General features: G+C 36.1%; 3 protein-coding genes across 3 annotated transcripts; 1 reads left to right on the plus strand and 2 right to left on the minus strand.

Moving 5' to 3' along the window:
- Positions 1-7,110: 7,110 nt before the first annotated feature.
- LOC125220344 (zinc finger protein ZAT9-like) lies at positions 7,111-8,595 on the minus strand. Its single transcript, XM_048122508.1, has one exon. The coding sequence runs from the start codon at positions 8,593-8,595 to the stop codon at positions 7,333-7,335; it is 1,263 nt and encodes a 420-aa protein (XP_047978465.1). The 3' UTR covers positions 7,111-7,332.
- Positions 8,596-10,447: 1,852 nt separating this feature from the next.
- Positions 10,448-14,248, minus strand: LOC125219970 (UDP-glucose 6-dehydrogenase 1-like). Its single transcript, XM_048122069.1, has 2 exons — positions 14,104-14,248; positions 10,448-12,128 (listed from the first exon to the last, which is right to left on the minus strand). Exon 2 carries the CDS (start codon positions 12,107-12,109, stop codon positions 10,667-10,669), a length of 1,443 nt encoding a protein of 480 aa, XP_047978026.1. The 5' UTR covers positions 12,110-12,128; positions 14,104-14,248; the 3' UTR covers positions 10,448-10,666.
- Positions 14,249-16,586: 2,338 nt separating this feature from the next.
- On the plus strand, positions 16,587-19,388 carry LOC125224195. The gene is made up of 7 exons (XM_048127555.1): positions 16,587-17,554; positions 17,645-17,705; positions 17,791-17,883; positions 18,354-18,473; positions 18,829-18,927; positions 19,173-19,232; positions 19,314-19,388. Exons 1-5 carry the CDS (start codon positions 16,689-16,691, stop codon positions 18,913-18,915), a joined length of 1,227 nt encoding a protein of 408 aa, XP_047983512.1. The 5' UTR covers positions 16,587-16,688; the 3' UTR covers positions 18,916-18,927; positions 19,173-19,232; positions 19,314-19,388.
- Positions 19,389-19,671: the final 283 nt, after the last annotated feature.

A 19,671-nucleotide genomic window follows, 5' to 3' on the forward strand; every position in this document is an offset into this window, starting at 1 on the left:
TCGGACTTCTACCCTTGCGCAACAAGCTCCTTGAAGGCTACAAGTAGGACCTCTTCCTCCCGGTTGCTTCAAATGTGCCTACTCCTGTCACCTTTGGGTTTTTTGTGTCGAGGGACATTGCTAGTTCTTGAATTAGAGATATATACACCAAAAACCATGTGTAAGGTTTGGGAACTAAACAAAAATCTATAAAAAGAACTCACAGACCTACCACGATTAGTGAGAGCTGCTTCTATGACTGCTTTGCCACGATGGTATTCAGACATTTTACAAAAAAAAAATCGTTAACATTCTACACTCTATACTCACAGCCGAACAACCACAATTGAAAAAATGCAAAATTTCACATCTTCACCAACACCCACAATTATAAACAAAAATTGGAACACAAATAAATTGCAAAATTTCACAAAAGTTTGACATTGCACACACGTAAAATCAGCAAAAAAATAAATTGTGCAAACAAAATTGAAACAACATTGTTGAAATGGTAAGGGTTTGTTTCCTTCCAAACACCACCAATACACAAGAAATTTCCTAGTTCTGTTTAAATAGACCCCCAGTTGCACCGCTTCATCTACCCTACGAAAAAAGAGAGGGAAAAAAGAGAGGGGATGGGAAAAAGAGAGGTAAATGAGTTATGCTGTTGGGTACCGAGAATATCTTAGGGAAAGTCAGAGAAAGTTTATAGAATATATTTATTTATCCTGGGCAAAAATGTCCATTCAATGCTAAAATAGATCTTTTACCATATGCTACCAAACAATGACAAAAGAATATGGTCAATTAAATATAGCATATTAAACGTCTGTCAAAGATATCAAATCTTGCCCTACCTGGCCTCCATTTCTTGATTACTAACCAGGTGCTTTTTATCCTACATAGGCTATCAAACGAGCCCTAAATGTATAAGAAGCAAACAAGCCTAATTCTTTTGTATAGTAGACTAGTTTTGTACAAAGTTCACAGTAGATAACTGAGTATGTTCATTGTAGAAGTAAAATAATATTTCACAACCTAGATAGGTTGTGGCTACCTATCGCGAAAGGTTGCAATGTCAGTCCGTATGTTTCCTTAGCTTAGGAAATAAACGAAACTAGTGGTGCAGCACTGAAGGATTTAACGGTTGTAATACTCCATATGTCCCCTAAAAATAGAAATTCGTTCATTTTTGGTCAGTCCCCTAAACCTAGAAACTTTCCTTTTTAGGAAATTTCTTTCTCCCTAATGAGGTGGGACCCATTTCCCACTAACACACTTATTTTTATCTCTCTGATACTTTACCAATTTTGCATTAAAACCCATACTGTTTCAAATGTTTCTATTATTAGGGGACAAAGGAATAAGTTTTCTTGCTATTTACTGAAAGACGAAGTCTCGGTGATTGTTATTTCGTAATCATTGTTGACATAACATGGAACATATGATATTGATTATGCACTACTTTGATTCATCATATGGTGCAAATTTTTCATATCCAAGTATCTTGATATTGGGTAGTGGTGATCAATGTCTAGAGGAGCTAGTACTGTTATTGCAATGAATCGTGTGTTTGGTAACTCCAATTTTATAATATCATCAGGAGGTGTCCGATTGATTTAAAATTATTCCACGAATAATAAATAAAGATAATGCACAACACTACTCTTGAAAAAAGATACTACCTCCGTCCCAACTAAATCAAAACTTTTGGGCGCGATGATTAAGAAATTATTTTGAGAAGTAGGAGAGAGGAATAAATTAGGAAAGATAAAGAGAGAGTAAAGCGGGTGATGGAATAAAGTAAGAGTGATTGGATGTTTAGTTTTTTTGTCAAAACAAGAAATGAATTAACTTAGTTGGGACTCCCAAAAAGGAATATGACCGAAATTAGTTAGGACAAATGGAGTATTAATTAATTAAAGTCAATTAGAAAACTTAAATTAACTAATCCCTGAGGTAGTGATAAAATGCAAATTCTAAATATCGTACAACTCCAAACTGTGATCTAAACCGTTAGAAAATGTCAACAGATGACAAAATAACATCAACAAAAAATTTCAACACATTTTCAACACAATATCAACACAGCATCAACCGTTGACACTGTGTTGACATTTTTTGTTGTTGTTAATTAGTCATCTGTTGACATTTTATGACGATCCAGATTATAGTTTGGAGTTTGTACAATATTTAGAGTTTGCATTTGACCACGTCCCATATATTTATATCTTAAACACGAGAAATAATAAATTAAAGAGAAATTGGATTACTCATAATTTGAGATTGAACGGACAGTTAATTTTATTTTATATATTGATTGATAATAATATTTTGGTTGGACTTGAATTAAATTGAAACTCAATTTAATTAATAATGTGGAATTTCGAAAATTATACAAATAAAAACATATTTTTAGTAGTTCAAAATTGATTATTTTAACTGAAATGATGTCATTGTTGTTCATTATAAGTCCGGGGGAGTGATCAATTGCTAACTCATCCCTTAGTTGCTAACTACAACTAATTTAAGACCATAAGATTTTAAAAATCTTGTGGTCTACAATTTGCCACGTGTAATTTCGTTTTTCATTTTTTAATAATAAAAAGATAATAGCAACTATCAAATTTAGAGTTTAAAAATACAATATCAATACAGTGTATGAAATACATCAACACGAAGGCATAATAATGTCAACACAATTTCATATTGACATTTTACAAGCATAATATTGACATATTATGTAAGGTGTATTGACATAAATCTGTTCGTCAAAAATACGAAAATTCAAAAAAAAAAATTCAATTTTTTTTTCAAATTTTGACGTCGGAACATATGCATGTAGTATATCGTTGGAATCCTTATAAAATTATCTTTAATTTAATATATGTTATATAAATTTAAAGTTTAGAGATTTCTTTTGTGTTATATTGCTAACTCAATGCTTAATTGCTAACTACAACTCAATAATAGCCATTAGATATTCAAATTAAAGGCCTAGATCATTAACCACGAAATGTCAATACGATCAACAAAAAACGTCAATAAGGCTATAGGATTAATTCCAATAAAAATCAATAGGAGTATTAATGTCAAGTTAGTTATAACTAACTTTTAAAAGAAATCTCAAAACTTTAATGTAACGACCCGCCCATCTAGGGTATAATAAATGCGGCGATCGTTAACTAGGCGGACTTAAATACATCAAAGATCATAGGCTAGGGTTCCATTTAAAAAGGGATTTAACCAAAGCATTTAATGAACAATTAAGTAGGAGAGAAATAATGCCTTAGCAATGAAATCCAACAAAAGGCTATCACCAAATATGCTCAAAAATAGCATAAGTTCCAAAGTAATCTCATCTGTTTTGTATCTAGCATATTCCAATGAAATAAAAGAGTTTAACCCAACCAAAAGATCACAAGTTTCATAATATAGCGGAAGCGATCAAGAGAGAAGTGAAGCTATGTATGGAGACACAACGACACTTAAAGTTCCAACAGATCATGATATTATTTCCTACTCAACACCGCCGCCCGCTCGTCACCGCTCAACCTGCACATAGGGAAAACACATGCAGGGCTGAGTACTTATAATCATACTCAGTGGACTCATTGCCGAAAACAGTTTTATCAACAATAGTAATTATCATGCCATTTTCAAGTGTCCATCGGGGTTTTAACTTTAGAAAGACCCGAGGCACCAAAATATATTCTTTATCAAATATCACGGTCGCGCAACCATTTTTCACATCGACGTTTACCATATCCTCATTCTACATGACAAGGAATGCGGCCGCAATCCAGGTCACTAGACCGGCCAACCCGTACGCTGACACTCGGTCTAACATTGGTGTACACTAACCCAAGTAGAGTTTGCGGCTCTACAAGGATCCGAATTCGATTAAATCAATAGTGGCATAGCCACGAGGGATAGGCACGACAAAACAAATCAAGGCATGATAACACATATCTCATTCTCATCAATATCAGTTTAGGACAATGTCCTTATTTTAAAAGAAAGCCCACCTCGTCGGCTTAGCTCGAAAGTATTCTCTTCTCCTCGTTTATCACGCTGAGAGCGCGAAGTATCACCTTTAAATTAGGCGTATCATAAATCAGTTTCAATCATTGATTTCAAATCATGCATGTTCCCATGTTTCCCTTTTTCCCATCGATAAATCTTTAATATCATCATCCAAAATCAAGGTATGATTAGCATATCATTTTTATTCAAATAACAACTCCAAATTCACCATTAAATCGTGTCACGCATGAGTGTTCCACACACACAACACACGCACACGAACACCACACATGTGCACGCCTTCCGAGGCGTGCACGCACGCACACACACACGGTCACACACACACATTATCACACGCATCCCAAAATTCATCAATTTAGTTCCCCTTCACTCAATCTAAATGCATGTGGACTCAAGAACACCGATTAATCGGTAGAAGAAGAGGAGATCAAAATTAAAGTACCTTTTCCAAAAGAACGAACGGTAGAAACAAATTATAGCCTTGTTGATTCTTCAATAAAATCTTGAACTTCAACTTGGATTCTTCTCAATTGATGAAGAATTCTTGAAGAAAAGTAGAAGAAATTTTGGAGAGAGTGGGGAGAGAAGATTTCGAAAATAATGAGGAGTGGGGCGGCGGTTTCTGATGATTTAGGTTTAGGATTTCTCTCCTATTTATAGAGGTTAAGATATACTCCAACAATTAAATAATAAAAGATATGGAGGGGATTTGTTTGTTGGAGTAGCCGAAAACTTGAAGAGAAATAGTAGGGAATTCGAATTCTAGGCTTATTAAATTAGCCTATGATTTAATTCAAATATTTCACGGAGTAGAATAAGATATCACGGAGCAGAATAAATAATTAAATCTCCCCAATTTAAAAGGAAAAGTGGCGTGACTTTTGATTTCTTCAAAAGGGATTCAAAATCAAATCCTAATTTAATTAGGATATGGCAATATCTTCTTAGATATAGCAAGATATGGTAAGATATTCTAGCATACTTATATTTATTCATGGAAGAGAATAAATAAGGGATCAAATAATATAATAACAATTCCTTCTTCTCCAATATATGAGATTTTCGAAAATCTCAAGAAAATCAAAGGGTGGAGTTTCGAAAATTCCAAGATGGAATTAAAGTATAATCGGACTTTGGATTTAATTTGGATAATTATCCCAAACAAATAATTAAATCCAAGAAAAAATAGGATTCCTTCTCCAATAATAATGATGGCCGAAAATTCCACACATTTAAATAATGCTCCTATTTAATTCTCACTCATCCCTTAGGCAAATAATTCACCACAATTATATTTCTCCGCATCAAATATTCACACCAAATCAATCATTTCTTTACTTCCTCTTCTTTTTCTCAACGCATTGACCTTTCAACGGCCACGTCATATTTTCTCCATCTTTGACTATTCAATAGCCACGTCAAAATTTCAACAAGTTGACTATTCAACTCAATCTAAATTCTCATACGCAATTAGGTCACAAAGACACCATGCAATTAATTACTCATCAAATAATCCACATATCATAGCATTTAAGGCATTTAATGCAAAAATTTTATAACCCGAAAATTAGGGTTTGAAAAAGTGGGACGTTACATTCCACCACCCTTAAAAGAAATTTCGTCCCGAAATTTGGTACCTCATGGAAAAAGTTCCGGGTACAGTTCCATCATCTTGTCTTCAAGCTCCCACGTGGCTTCTTCGTATTCGTGGTTCCTCCATAGTACTTTCACGCTAGCGATGGATTTATTTCTCAAATTCTGAACCTTTCGGTCCAAGATCATTTGGGGTCTCTCTTCATAGCTCAAGTCGGAATTCAACGCGACTTCTTCATAGTGAATCACGTGCTTTGGATCGAACACATATTTTCGCAACTGCGATACGTGAAAGACGTTGTGCACGTTTCCAAGACTTGGCGGTAGCGCCAATCGATAGGCTACGGGTCCTATTCCCTCTAGAATTTCGTAAGGCCCGATAAAACGTGGTTTCAATTTTCCTTTAACACCAAAACGTGTTATCCCTTTCGACGGGGACACTTTCAGAAAAACCTTATCACCGGCTTGAAATTGTAAGTCGGTTCGTCGGACGTCAGCGTATGACTTTTGTCTGTCCTGGGCTTCCTTTATTCTCACACGAATTTGTCGAACGACTTCAACCATCTCTTCGACCGCATCGGGTCCTAGCACCCGTCGCTCTCCAACTTCATCCCAGTAGAGCGGCGATCTACATTTTCTTCCGTATAAGGCTCCAAAACCCTAATTTTGTGTTTTTTTTAAAAAAAATTTCGATTTAATTAATAAAAACTAAAATTACACGTGGCAAATTGTAGACCACACATTTTTTAAAATTATATGGCCTTAAATTAGTTGTAGTTAGCAATTAAATGATGAGTTAGCAATTGATCACTCCCATGTAACACACCCCATAAGTCCGGAATGTCAAGTAGATTTATCGACGTACCACATATACTAAAATTTTTTAGTAAAAAGTGGATCAAATCGGCTAGGGAAAAATAAACGAAAATCTAAAAGTTTATAATTCAATTAACTATTTTTAAATTTGGAGAAAAAATTACATAGTGGCCAAAGTTAATAATTTTAGCTGCTATTAATCCTCTTTATAACATTACAATAAAATATTCTTTTCAACTTAAACATATTCTAAACTAGCGCAAACCTCAGTAGTGGGTTAAACATCCTCAACTTTTTCCATTTACCAACATATGCTGTGAACTTATTTGTCATGCACTTTCATTAGTCAGGACTCAGGTATGCACCCTTTACTTCCACATTGTGTAACCATACACAATTTTTTATATCACTATGAAAGATTGAAAAAAAAACAAAAAACTTTGATGAATGTATCCTAGATGAATATTTAAGGTGTCCACCAAAAAAACAATTTTTTATATCACTATGCCAGGTCTGTGACATATGCATTTTGTTCTTTTTGTTAGCCAACCAGGCATAATTTTACATGATAAAAATGAACAATAAAACAAAACAAATCAAAATTAGGGGGTAAAAGAGAAAAAAGAAGAGAGCATGAACTGAACAACAAGGAAAGAAACATGGGTATCAAGACTTCATGTAATCAAGATTCAAGAATGTTTCCTTCCAACTAAACAACTTCAAATTTTAAACATGGTTTAGAACACAACTCTACTTGAAAATGTACATTGACAGAAACTGATCAAAAAACACTGTTTTATTGATGCTATTTGGTGAATATGTGCATTGATGCATAGAGCAATTCTGAAAAAGAATTAACAATCAAGAATTTACCAAATCACAGTCACTGAATCCACTTCAAGTAGTGATCAGCATAGCCTCATGCCCACGGCTCCTTTCAGCGAACCATGAGCTGAGGCTGCCTGAATCAGCAGGAACCGGGAAGTTGAGGTCCAACATCTCACGATTCTTGCTTTCAACGACTCCATTGTAATGAGCTCTCTTGTGGCCACCTAGAGCTTGACCCGAAGCAAAAACCTTGAAGCATATAGGGCACTCGCGCTCCTTCCCTTTGCTCGACTCCATCTCCCCACCACATCGATCATGCTTGGAATCAGCACATAACAACAATCTACTATCACTATGCTTCTTCTCCTCAAAAACCTCAATCAATTCAAGATTTTCATTCTCAAAACAAGATTCATCATCATCATCACTTCCATTGCTGCTGCCAATACCATGTTCCAAGAATTCATCATCACACACAAGATCAACCTTCATTCCCTTTTCAACCCTAAGCATCTCTTCATCCTCAAATTCAGATACATTTTTCTCAACATATGAGGCAACAACACCTCCAAAGTAGGCAGAATCATCATCAGAATCCTCTGCATTCGAGTCGAACTTGAAGAAACTCCCCACACCCCTAGAGAGCATCACCAAGCACCTAGCAGCTTCCTCTGCCTCCTCAAGATCAGAGACTCCACAATGAGACACATCCACACCCGAACACGACAAAGGATTGACAGTGCCTTTGTACCTAATCCTGGATCTCTTCCTCCTAATCGGGCAGAAGTCACCAGATTTAACAACACTAGGCTTAGGCATCTTCATCATCACTCTCTTAGTAGAATGGCTCTTCATGTGACCAAACATGGCCCTCATTGAGTCGAACCCTCTACCGCATTCCTTGCACGAATGCACCTCCTTCTTGTTCTTGATCGAATGGCACCTCATGTGGCCCGAGAGAGCCCTCAACGATGCGAATTCCTTGCCGCATTCTCTGCACGAATTCAGAGACTTTGCGTGTTTGGGATCCGAAATCCTCCAAGATTTCTTCGGATTCTCCCTGAGTTCGTAGCTGGCGTTGCTCTGATCACCACCATCTCCCAATTCTTCCACTTCTTCACTGATGGATTGGTTGAGCTGATGATGATCATCATCATCTTCATCATCGCACTCCATCTTGTTCCCAACTAGTTTTTCTTGAGCAGCTGCTTTTTTGGAAGCTGCAATTTGGGATAAATGAACCCTCATGTGGCCTCCCAATGACTTCCCACTAACGCAGCTTTTGCTGCAGATTCTGCACACATATCTCTGCTCTTCTTCAATTTGTCCCATTTCCCCCCCCCTTTTGATCCAAGAAAATGAAGAAATTTATCAAGCTGGGTCGATTATCGAAAGAAGATTGGAAATAATTCGATCTGAAAGAGAGTGATTAGTTGAGAATCGGATCAGCAAAAACTGATCTTTTTGGAGAAGAAATACAAGATCTGGTGAGAGAGAAAAAGGATTTAATCTGATTTTGAGAAAAAGAAGAGAAACGAGGCAATCGTTTATATAAATCTGATTCTGCCTTCAGAAAATTAAGAGAGAGTGGTTACTTACTTAAGGGCTGTTTATATACGCTTGAGAAAATTGAGAAAAAAAAAAAAAAAAACTGTTATTTCCCCCCCTCTCTCTCTGTCGTGAGAAAGAAGAAGCATTGCATGGATGCGAAGACAGGGCACGATATACTTGCTGCAAAGGCCACTCACTACTTCTTCAATATTTTTATTTACTTAAATCTTGAATAAATGAAAAAAAAAGGGTTTGATAATTGATTTGATTAAGATTATAAGTTAGGGTGAGAAGGAGTGATACCACAAATACTATTCTATTTGAAATTCAAAGTAGCTGAATCCTATTTGAAATTCAAAGAAGCTTTTAGATTACCAAAAAATCTTTTAATATTCACATATATTTGAAAAATATACTCCCTCCGTCCATCAATATAAGGGAGGTTTTGACTCGACACAGATTTTAAGAAATGTAATAGAAAGTTGGTCTAAAATGTTAGTGAAAGATGAGTCTTTATAATAAAATATAAGTGAGATAAAGTTAGTGGAATGTGAGATACATTACCAAAAATAGTGAAAAACAAATAAGAAGTTTTTTGGTGAACGAATGAAAATAGCAAAATGACAAAGTAGTACATAGCTACTAATTTCGTCCGATGTTAAATGATTTATATTGTTATTCTTAGATTTACGCCATTAAATATCTCATTTTATTTTTACTATTAACTCACACTCACAATTTATTACTCCATAAAACTATATAACAACAGAATATACAATTCATTAAATTTTTTCTATATCACTTTTTTTAAAATTTCTTATAAATCATGTCAATCAAATTGGTACATTTATTCCAAGACCGTGTGAGCATTTGATATTTATTCTAAATTGAGTCTCTTAAGAGTATTCTCTCTCTGTCCCTTACTAAACAACCATTTTGAAAGTTCCCCGATTAGATATTTTATTTTATTTTTATATTTTTAGCTAATAAACTCTCAAATTTCACTAATTTATTCAATAAATAATTTTATTATAAAATTAACATATAAAAATAAGATTTATATTTTATTAAATTTTTCAATCCATTTTTTACATTTTTAAAAATTCTTAACAAGACCAAATGGAGCATTTATTCACGGATGGATGAAATTTTGTTATCATTGTTTGTCAAACTTATATTCCCTCCTATTCCATTAAAAATTAAACGTTTTTCTTTTTGAATTATTCCATTAAAAATGAAAAGTTTCCTAAAATGGAAATAACTCTATCTCTACCTTTTCATCTCTTTTACTTTACTCTGTCTTCATTAACTCACAAAACAACGTTACATAAAATCTCGTGCAAATTTCCAAATATTGCATATATAATGGGACAGAGGGAGTACTTATAAATTTTGAATACAACTAGGAAATATGACATTTTTTTTTTGAATAATTCTAAAAAAAGTGTGACCGACATGTATTATAGGACGGATGGAGTATTATTGAGATTTTCGAAAATCTCATATAATCAGTCACTCCTCTTTGAAAATTACACTGTATGGCATAAATAGTTAACATGAAAACAACAAACGAAAATTAATAGGAGAAAGTCGTGAAAGAAGGAAGAAAAGAAAGAAAGAGATATATAGTGTCTTAATACCAAATGTAAACTGAGATTATAAAGACCAAAATTAGGCCAAATATGGAGATCCTCCAAGTAAGAAAGGCCTTACCAGAAAATAACCAAAGAATATTTAAATGGAGCAAAACAAAGCTCCTCCAAAAAGGAAGCAAAAAAATGATTATATAGTGAAAAATATAGAAGCCTAAAGTCGGCCTCAGCAGCTTGCTCGAATCCATATCATTTATGAATTATGCAACAGCGGGCATGTCCTTGAGCCACGCATCCAGAGGCTTCCCGATCGAGTAAACAATGAAACCTATTTCCCTCATCTTATTCGCATCCACCACGTTCCTCCCATCAAACACAAACGCTGGCTTCTGCATGTTGTCGTACACCCTTTGGAAATCGAGCTTCTTGAACTCGTCCCACTCTGTCAGGATGCAGACCGCATGCGCGTCCCTGGTAGCCTCATATGCATCCCACACACATTGCACCTTCTTCTTCGCGGTGGGGCTCATTGGCTGCAGGTGGAGGGGGTGATCCCAGTCAAACTTGTTCATCGAGAGGTCCCGCTGGATCTGGTCCTCCGTCACCTGAGGGTCGTAGATGCTCAGCTGGGCCTTGTCACCAAGAAGGCCCTGGCAGACGTCGATGGCTGGAGTCTCTCTTGTGTCACCTGTGTCTTTCTTGAAGGCGAAGCCCAAGATGGCAACTTTCTTGTTGGCCACCGTGTTGAACATGGACGAGACCAAGCGGTTGACAAAGCGGTTCTTCTGATAGTCGTTGATCTTGATGACTTGCTTCCAGTATTCCGCAACCTCAGGAAGGCCATTGCATTCGCAAATGTAGACCAAGTTGAGGATATCCTTCTGGAAGCAGGATCCGCCAAAGCCCACACTGGCGTTGAGGAACTTGGGTCCGATTCTCGAGTCAGTGCCAACAGCATATGCCACTTGGGTAACATCTGCTCCGGTGGCCTCACACAGAGCAGACATGGAATTGACAGATGAGATTCTTTGTGCCAAGAAAGCATTAGCAGCCAGCTTCGACAGCTCTGCAGACCACAAATTGGTGGTGAGAATGCGGTCTTCAGGAACCCAATGGGCGTAAACATCCTTCAATGCTTTAACAGCCTTGAACCCTTCTGGAGTTTCCCGGCCTCCGATGAGAACCCTGTCTGGGTTAAAAAGATCTTGAATTGCAGTCCCTTCAGCGAGGAACTCTGGGTTCGACAGAATCACGTAGTTTATTCCCTTGCTGTTGTGAGTCAAGATTTTTTCAATGGCCTCAGCAGTTTTGACAGGAACCGTGGACTTCTCAACCACGATCTTGTCCGATTTAGACACATCAGCGATCATGCGGGCTGCACTCTCCCAGTAAGTCAAGTCTGCAGCTTTTCCAGCTCCAAGACCACTAGTCTTGGTAGGAGTATTAACCGAGACAAAGACAATGTCGGCCTCAAAGACATGTTTGTCAACATCTGTGCTGAAGAACAAATTCTTGCCACGGCAGTGCTTCACCACATCATCAAGCCCTGGCTCGTAGATGGGAAGCTGATCACTATTCCATGCGCTGATACGAGGAACTGAAATGTCAACTACGGCCACTTGAATATTAGGACACTTGTAAGCAATCACGGCCATGGTAGGGCCTCCCACATATCCTGCCCCAATACAGCATATCTTCACCATATTTCTTTGTTTTAGTGCCCTTCAAAAGAAAATTCCTCATCCCATTACACTCTTAAAAAAATGTCATTAAAGAATTCTAATTATTGCTTAGCAGAATAAAAAATTTACATCCACATAGGTACATGTTAGTAGCAGCATTGCATAAACACAAACTAAGCTAACATGATTTTACGTAATTCAACAGTTGTTCAGCAAAATCATCTGTTTTCACACTAGACAAAAGGCAGAGACAGTGATGAACTGACCATCAACGTTCTATTTCCATTGAAAAAATTGAGATACAACTCTCACACACATACACATGCACCTAAAGTGCCTCGAACCCCTGCTTTCATAAATCATAAATATTACTACCTCAGTCTCTTAAAAATAAAAATTATTTTCATTTTGGGTCGTTTCATAAAAATAGAAACTTTCTAAACTTTTTATTTTGAGAAGTGGACCCATAATACACTAACTCAATTTCCACTACCTTTTCTCTACTAACTTTATAATCCACTAACTCTATTTTGAGAAGAGGGTCATATTTTAATGCTTATAGCACTCTAATCCAAAATCAAGACCAAATCTCCACCCTTAGATTTTAAAATGAGTGGATGAGATTAAATTTTAAGAATCTCAATAAATATAGTAGACAAAATATCAACAAAAGAGTAATATCGTCATTATGTTATCATATGATAATTTTCATGAATGTTTTTTTATATCAACATAGTGTATTACAAATATCAACAATATGACATAAGAATATCAACACTAGTACAAGAAAATATCAACACATTTATTGAGATTTTTTACATGGTTTTATTGAGATTTTTGGTTGTATTTGTTGATAAAAATCTGGTTATCAACATTTACGAAAACTAAAATAAAAAAGATCAAATTTCATCATCCGAACGTCGTCGGAACATATGCAATTGAGATATCGTTGGAATTTTTATAAAATTATCTTTAATTTGATATATTTTTTGCGAAAAAATAATTTAAATCGAGAGAGTTACATAAATTTAAAGTTTTAAGATGATTTTAATGAGATAGAATTGACATTAATACCCTCTAATTTTATTTATAAATTTTCTTAATTAAAAATATAATCTATGTGGCATTATTTCAACCACTAGATCTCATAATCTAGTGGCTAAGATTTAGTTTTAGTTTGAGATTGCTAATTAGTTAGCAATTGATCACTCCCCGTGGACCCATAATCCTCTAAATCATAAATATTACTCCCTCCGTCCCATTAAAGATGACTCACTTTCTTTTTTGCTTTGTCCCAACCAAGATGACTCATTACTTAAAATGGAAACTCCTTTATCTCTACTTTATCCTCTCTCTCTTACTTTACTCTCTCCATTTAACACACAAAATAAAGTTGCATAAAATCCCGTGTCGCCCAATAAAGGGGTCATCTTCCTTGGGACGGAGGGAGTACTATTTTCGTCTCTTACTTTAGTCATTTTTCTCTATCTTTACTTTATCAATTCTTCTTTCTAATTTTACCAATTGTGCCGTTTCAAAAGTTTCTATTTTCCAAAAAAGGAGGTAGTATCATAGTTTTTCAATTAGCTCTAACTAATTATGAAAATAATTGCACCTTCTTCAAAACGAATAAATTCAATATGATCAAGATTCTTGGTCAGATCTCCTAAACACACTGCATGTTATGAGCTCCAAAATTCAACAATGCGTAAATCATAAGCCATCGGAAGATTTACAGCGAATAAGACAAAATGCATACAAATGGGTAAAACACAAAAATAAATCAGAAATTCATAAAAAATGCAATTCACTCAAATCACGTGAAATGAGGGGAGCCCCGTTTCAGATCAGACGCAGACAACAAAACATTATACATCAATTTAAATCGAGGAACCCCTAAATCACATTCACCATAGAAAAAATTACACAAAGACAAATCGAACACGCACAATTGGATGATACAAATCCAGGCAGAAAAAGGCAAAATCAATACTAGAAATAAATGAACAATTTACCTTCGGATCGAACGATTTGTTTCCTAGGAGGAGAATGTGTTTACGAGGGAATTCAGAATTCATACGATGACACAAAAAACGGGTAGCTCATTATATAGTCGTTGGGGATTCAGATCTGCACCTGACAAGACAAAAACACCCTTCCACACCCCCCTTGAGTGTTTGGAAAGTGACTTTTATGGAATTTTAAGAAAAAATAGTTTGTAGGAATATTTGAAATAGTCAAAATAATAAAGTCTCAAACTAAAAGTTTGATTAAACTATAAATGGGATGTAGGATTCTACCAGCAAGGCTATAAATAGACTATTGCAAATATTTCATCAATTATCCAATGACAGACTTACTTGCCGGGAGTGAAATTCATGGACATTTTGGGTGTGGCAAGATATTTGACATCGTGGAGAAATGTAGATGACCCTTCTCCTGGAGATTATCGTGAAGTACGAATGTCCAGCTCAGCTCAAGTCTGTGGCGATGACTCAAGCGGTCCAGCTCTGCTGAGAGCAACTAGCCGTTAGTCAAGATTGGCTCTCATTTGTGGCTTAACAAATAGAGCCATTAGAATTGGTTTGAGAGTTTGTTAGCAAGAGCAGTTATCTCATTCCATTCATTGTGTGATGTTGAGTTTATATACTAATCTGTATCCCTTTTGATTTATTAATGCAATTCCTTTCTTTCTGAAAATTAAAGTGTTCTCTCTTAATTACTTGTTCTTAGTTCTTAGCTCTTAGCATCGATTCTCCGATATGACTTTAGATTAGCCAACCGTTAGTTACAATAAGGAAATACGAATTGGGGAAGTGGGGTGGAATGAGAAGATCATATCTGCTGAAGAGGCCTACCAAGGCTCAATTATCATTAGAGTAAGGATTACAGTCTCTACTGACCAATTTAGAGATTGCAAGTGTCATCACCCATCAAAATCATCCACCTTCGCTTAATTCCCAGTCTCCTCATCAAGATATGATGCTTCAGCCAGATCCTTTTCTATTCCCCTGTAACTCAAGCAATACGGGGAATCTAACACCATTATTGTCCTGGATTATAGGTCTACTCCTCACCCAAGGATAGAACAATTCTTAGCATTATGAATCCTAATCTAATGCGAGGTCAGCCTGGGACGGAGCCAAGAATTTATAGGGAAGGAGGCAAATTTATCTATAAAGAATATTTAAGCATTTAAGGAGGGGTATTTAGTGTAAAATTAAAAGAAATAAACTTTATAATAGAAATATATATATATATATATATATATATATATAGGTTTGTGTTAAAATGACAACCCCTCTTAAAATGACAACGTGACAACGCTTATACAAAGCAATATTATAAACGTTACACAAAGCAATATCCAACACGTTAGGACAAAGAATTTATAGATTGCCGTCTAACGTGTTTGGATATTGCTGCTCAAGAAAAATTGCTGTTCAAAGGCCAAAGATATTGTCGCTCGCCTTCTTTTTGGCGTTTTTTTTTTTTTTTTTGCCATGTGTCGCCTTATTATTCGTCCACGTGTACAAACGATTGGCTAGAATGGTGGTATGGTGTTATTTTAAGGGGTGGTGGCACCCTAACATGCCCCTATATATATATATATATATATATTGAGTTGAAAATATGAGTTGGGGCAAATGCCCCTAAGCCCTTAATAGATCTGCCCTTGAGGCCAGCACGAACACACACCCTTTCGTTCCTGAATCGATCAATTAAGCTTTAATTATAAATTATTTTCCAAAAACCTTCACTTTTCGACCTATAAAACTCTTCACTCCCTCTATTATGGCATAAAAAAAACTCACACTTCTTGGAGAGACTAATTAACCATTTCTAAATTTATTTAATGGTCTAAAGGAAAAGAAATGTTTGCAGTATTCAATTGCAAATTCAATAGCACCTCTTTTTAGTGATTATATTTGTCGATAAATAATATGCTACATATTTTATGTGAGCACCACTCTAGTTTGATGCACGCTTAGGGTTGTTCATTTCAATTTATATATTTAGTTTGATTCTAATACATTAAAAATATTATTGAAATTTTTAATATCACAAAATTCATAAAATCAAAGCTCGATTTATTCGTTTTATCTCTAATTCTGAATAAATTAATAAAATAAAAAATCAAGCTTTGACTTTTATAAATTTTGTGAAATTAATATTTTTTAATGTATTGAAATCAAACTAAATATATAAATCGAAACGAACAACACTAAATGTGCTGTAGCATATGATTACTTATTTTATGTTTTACTTTAGATTTATTATATGAGTATCTTAATTACCGATCATGATTTTTTTCTATTATAGCAGGCCAAAAATCCAGTTATGTTTTAATCTGAACATAACGGTATTATAGATAATTAATCCTTCGCTCCAAAATCAAACAAAGGAAATAGCCGTTACAAACAGAGCGCCCAAGTTCAACGTTATTTTCTACTCCCCATTTTCATTCACCAATGAATTGCCAATTTCACAGTGTAAATCCAGCATAAATCTTCTCTCTCATAAAACCTTAGTGATCCACAGATTCCCCTCTCTCTAAACTCAGTGTTTTGAGTAGTTGTCCGGTGAAGTGTATTTCCCCATGGATTCAAGTTCAAAATCCGGCGGCGCGGTTACTCCTGCGAAAGCAAAAACCGCCCGATCGAAGTTAAATGAATCCCTACGCCATTCTGAGAATGTAAATCCGAACGTTCCGATTCCTTCGCTGATGTTCTCGAATTCTCCATTGATCATCAAATCTGAAAAGAGCGCCAAGAAATCTGCTTTCGGAAACCCTAACCCTAACCCTAAGCAGTTAATTCGAGAGAGGAAGTTCGTGATCGCGAAGAAGAGAGTGCGCAACCAAGAACAGAGTTCCCTGGGCGCTAACGCGGCGGATTGTGAGAAATGTAAGAAGGCGATTGGTAAATCCAAGTGCTTCTGTGTGGCGTATGAGAGTTTGCGCGCCTCTCACGAAGATTTTTTCAAGAACCGGGATGAAATCGAAGATGAGGACTTCGATTTAATGTCTCAGAAGGAAGGCGTAAAACTTGAAAGGAAATTGGAGGGACATGGTTCTTTATCTGAAATTAATGAGGAAAACAAGACCGATGCCAATGAGTTCACAGAAAATGATGATACGGGTGTGAAGAGGAGTAGGGATAGGTTGTTGGATTCAGCAAGAGTGCAAGAAAGGACGCCAGGATCTGGCAGGGTGATGAATTTGGTGAAGGAATTTGAGAAGCTTTCGATGTTCAAATTGGGGAGTTCAGGGGAAAATGATGTTGAGGAGGTGGAGAATGATAAAGTTGGTGAAGAATTGCCGTCGGATGGACTGGAGCAACGACCTACGGCTCCAGAGGCACAGGTGTCATCTTCTTCGTTCTGTCCATCGAATTTTTATCTGACATCGGAGAGCTTAGGCCTAGATCTCCGTCGTTCATATTCTTTAGACAACAAAGATGGAAGGTTAGTGACTTTTGTAACTCAGATACAACTGACTGATGACATAGAAAATGTGTATTTTTGTTACCTATGCTGTTTTGGTAACTGATGTAGGTTTCTTTGCAGCAGTATTTCAACCATAACGTCTGCTGGTGCTCAAAAGAACAGGCGAAGTGTGAGCACTTTTAACCTTAATTGTTGTATTGAGGCGAATTGTTTCTCGGTTTTTGGTATCATTATCTTTGTTTTCGCATGTGCAGAGCACTGAATCAGCTGCAGATCGTGCTAGAAGACTCTGGAAGAGGAAGCAGCGGAAAGTAACCTCTCAAAAGCCTTTCATTCTTAGAACCGAGGTATATGTCTTGCAGCACAATCTAACTGATGCTAGCCTGCTACGATATGTAAATTGTAAAAGATAGAATGTTGATGCGATGTTGGGAGACTTCACTTTGAAGTGGAAAAGAACTCATTAAGCGATATTGGGAGACTTCATATAAATAAGATATTTCTTGTTAGAGGAGGTAGTCTTGTAAGCAGTCTTAACTAATTAATTTAATAGGTTCTGTCATCTGTGCATAGAAACATTTCGATTCTCCATGTTAAGAGGGTAATGGTGATTGTGAAAAAAAATATTTAGTGTATTATTTGAGCATTTTTTTTAGCAGCCAATTGAGTTTTATAGTCAGGATGCCAGAAGTCAGATACAACGGTTGAATCACTCTGTTCTATTTAAAGCAGGAATGAGTGTGTTCTGCCAGTAGCTATCCTCTAATTGTTTGCATCTCTTTACATAACACAGTAATTGGAAATTTTCCCATTGCAGGAAAGAGGAAGATGCAAGGAGGAAGAATTCATGAAAAAGTTGCAACAGATGATTGAAGAAGAGAAGAAGATGAGGGTACCTATAGCGCAACGTCTTCCCTGGACAACAGATGAACCCGAGGTCAAGCTTATTTATCCGGTTTATGCTCTCTATCTATCATGTATATGAATGCAGGTCCTTTTCATGTCAGGTTTTATGCATATCTTTTGATCAGAATCATTGAAATCTTCAAAGAGCTAATGATAAGCTATTGTTGGCATGGCATTATTGTTAGAGGAACTTCATTTTTTTAATACAAAAATGTTCATGTGCCCATGTTAGTAGGTTATGTATTACAGACTTGTGTTGATATGTAGATCTAGATCTAAATATAGTTCTCTCACGAATCTGAAAGTTGTTTCCATTTGGCTTAAAATATTGAGGCCATGCACAATTTTTGTTAACAATTCAATAAATATGAATTGCCATTTCTCAGTGTGTAGTGAAGCCTCCTGTTAAAGAAATCACAAGGCCAGTTGATCTTGTGTTGCACAGTGATGTGAGGGCTGTGGATCGATCTTAATTTGATCATCAGGTATTTCTCTTGAATTACAGTGAATTCTATGTACTCAGGTTAGAATGCGAACATGTTGATTGCTTGGTTTCTCTTGAAGTTACATATAATGAACTCAAACTATTATAGCAAACAGGTTATATCAACTATGGAATGTCTATTTAGTGTGCTTGTCTGTGCCTATTTTCCCTTCAGTAGACGACAGTTTTGTTGTAATTTACTCCCCCCCCCCCCCTAGTTACATACTTTCATTGACTTCTGTTTAGGTTGCCATGAAAACGAATCTGATTGAACGGTACCGGATGGAAAGAGATAGACTGCAAAAGGTACACAAATGCATTCCAAAACTTAGTCAATCAATTTGAAGTTAAATCTCTTGAGGATTCTGAGTAGTCCTGCTTTTGCAGCTGGAAGAAGAAGAAGAAATCCGAAGACTGAGGAAGGAGCTCGTTCCTAAAGCGCAACCTATGCCGTATTTTGACAGGCCCTTCGTCCCCAGAAGGTCAGGCTCACTTGTAACTCTCAAAAGCAAACTAAACTGCATGTACAGAACCAAAGAACAGTAGCATAACATCATGACTCTGTGCTCATTCGTGTCAGGTCTGAGAAGAATCCGACCATACCGAAAGAATCCAAGTTCAACTTACCTCAACAGAAGAAGATCAAATATAACCTGTCTTTGGATGACTTCACAGCACATTGCCGGTGAACAATGATTCGGATCATTCATTCTTTTATTTGTATATGTTGCATTAATTAGCGAGA

This window comes from Salvia hispanica, chromosome 4 (assembly GCF_023119035.1).
Source record: "Salvia hispanica cultivar TCC Black 2014 chromosome 4, UniMelb_Shisp_WGS_1.0, whole genome shotgun sequence".
Lineage (NCBI taxonomy): Eukaryota > Viridiplantae > Streptophyta > Magnoliopsida > Lamiales > Lamiaceae > Salvia > Salvia hispanica.

Coding starts and splice junctions, on each gene's coding strand:
- LOC125220344 (XM_048122508.1), bottom strand. CDS start 8,595: ATGGGACAAATTGAAGAAGAGCAGAGATATGTGTGCAGAATCTGCAGC.
- LOC125219970 (XM_048122069.1), bottom strand. CDS start 12,109: ATGGTGAAGATATGCTGTATTGGGGCAGGATATGTGGGAGGCCCTACC.
- LOC125224195 (XM_048127555.1), top strand. CDS start 16,689: ATGGATTCAAGTTCAAAATCCGGCGGCGCGGTTACTCCTGCGAAAGCA. Junction 17,884..18,353: donor CTTTCATTCTTAGAACCGAG/GTATATGTCTTG, acceptor TTCCCATTGCAG/GAAAGAGGAAGATGCAAGGA. Junction 18,474..18,828: donor GGACAACAGATGAACCCGAG/GTCAAGCTTATT, acceptor GCCATTTCTCAG/TGTGTAGTGAAGCCTCCTGT.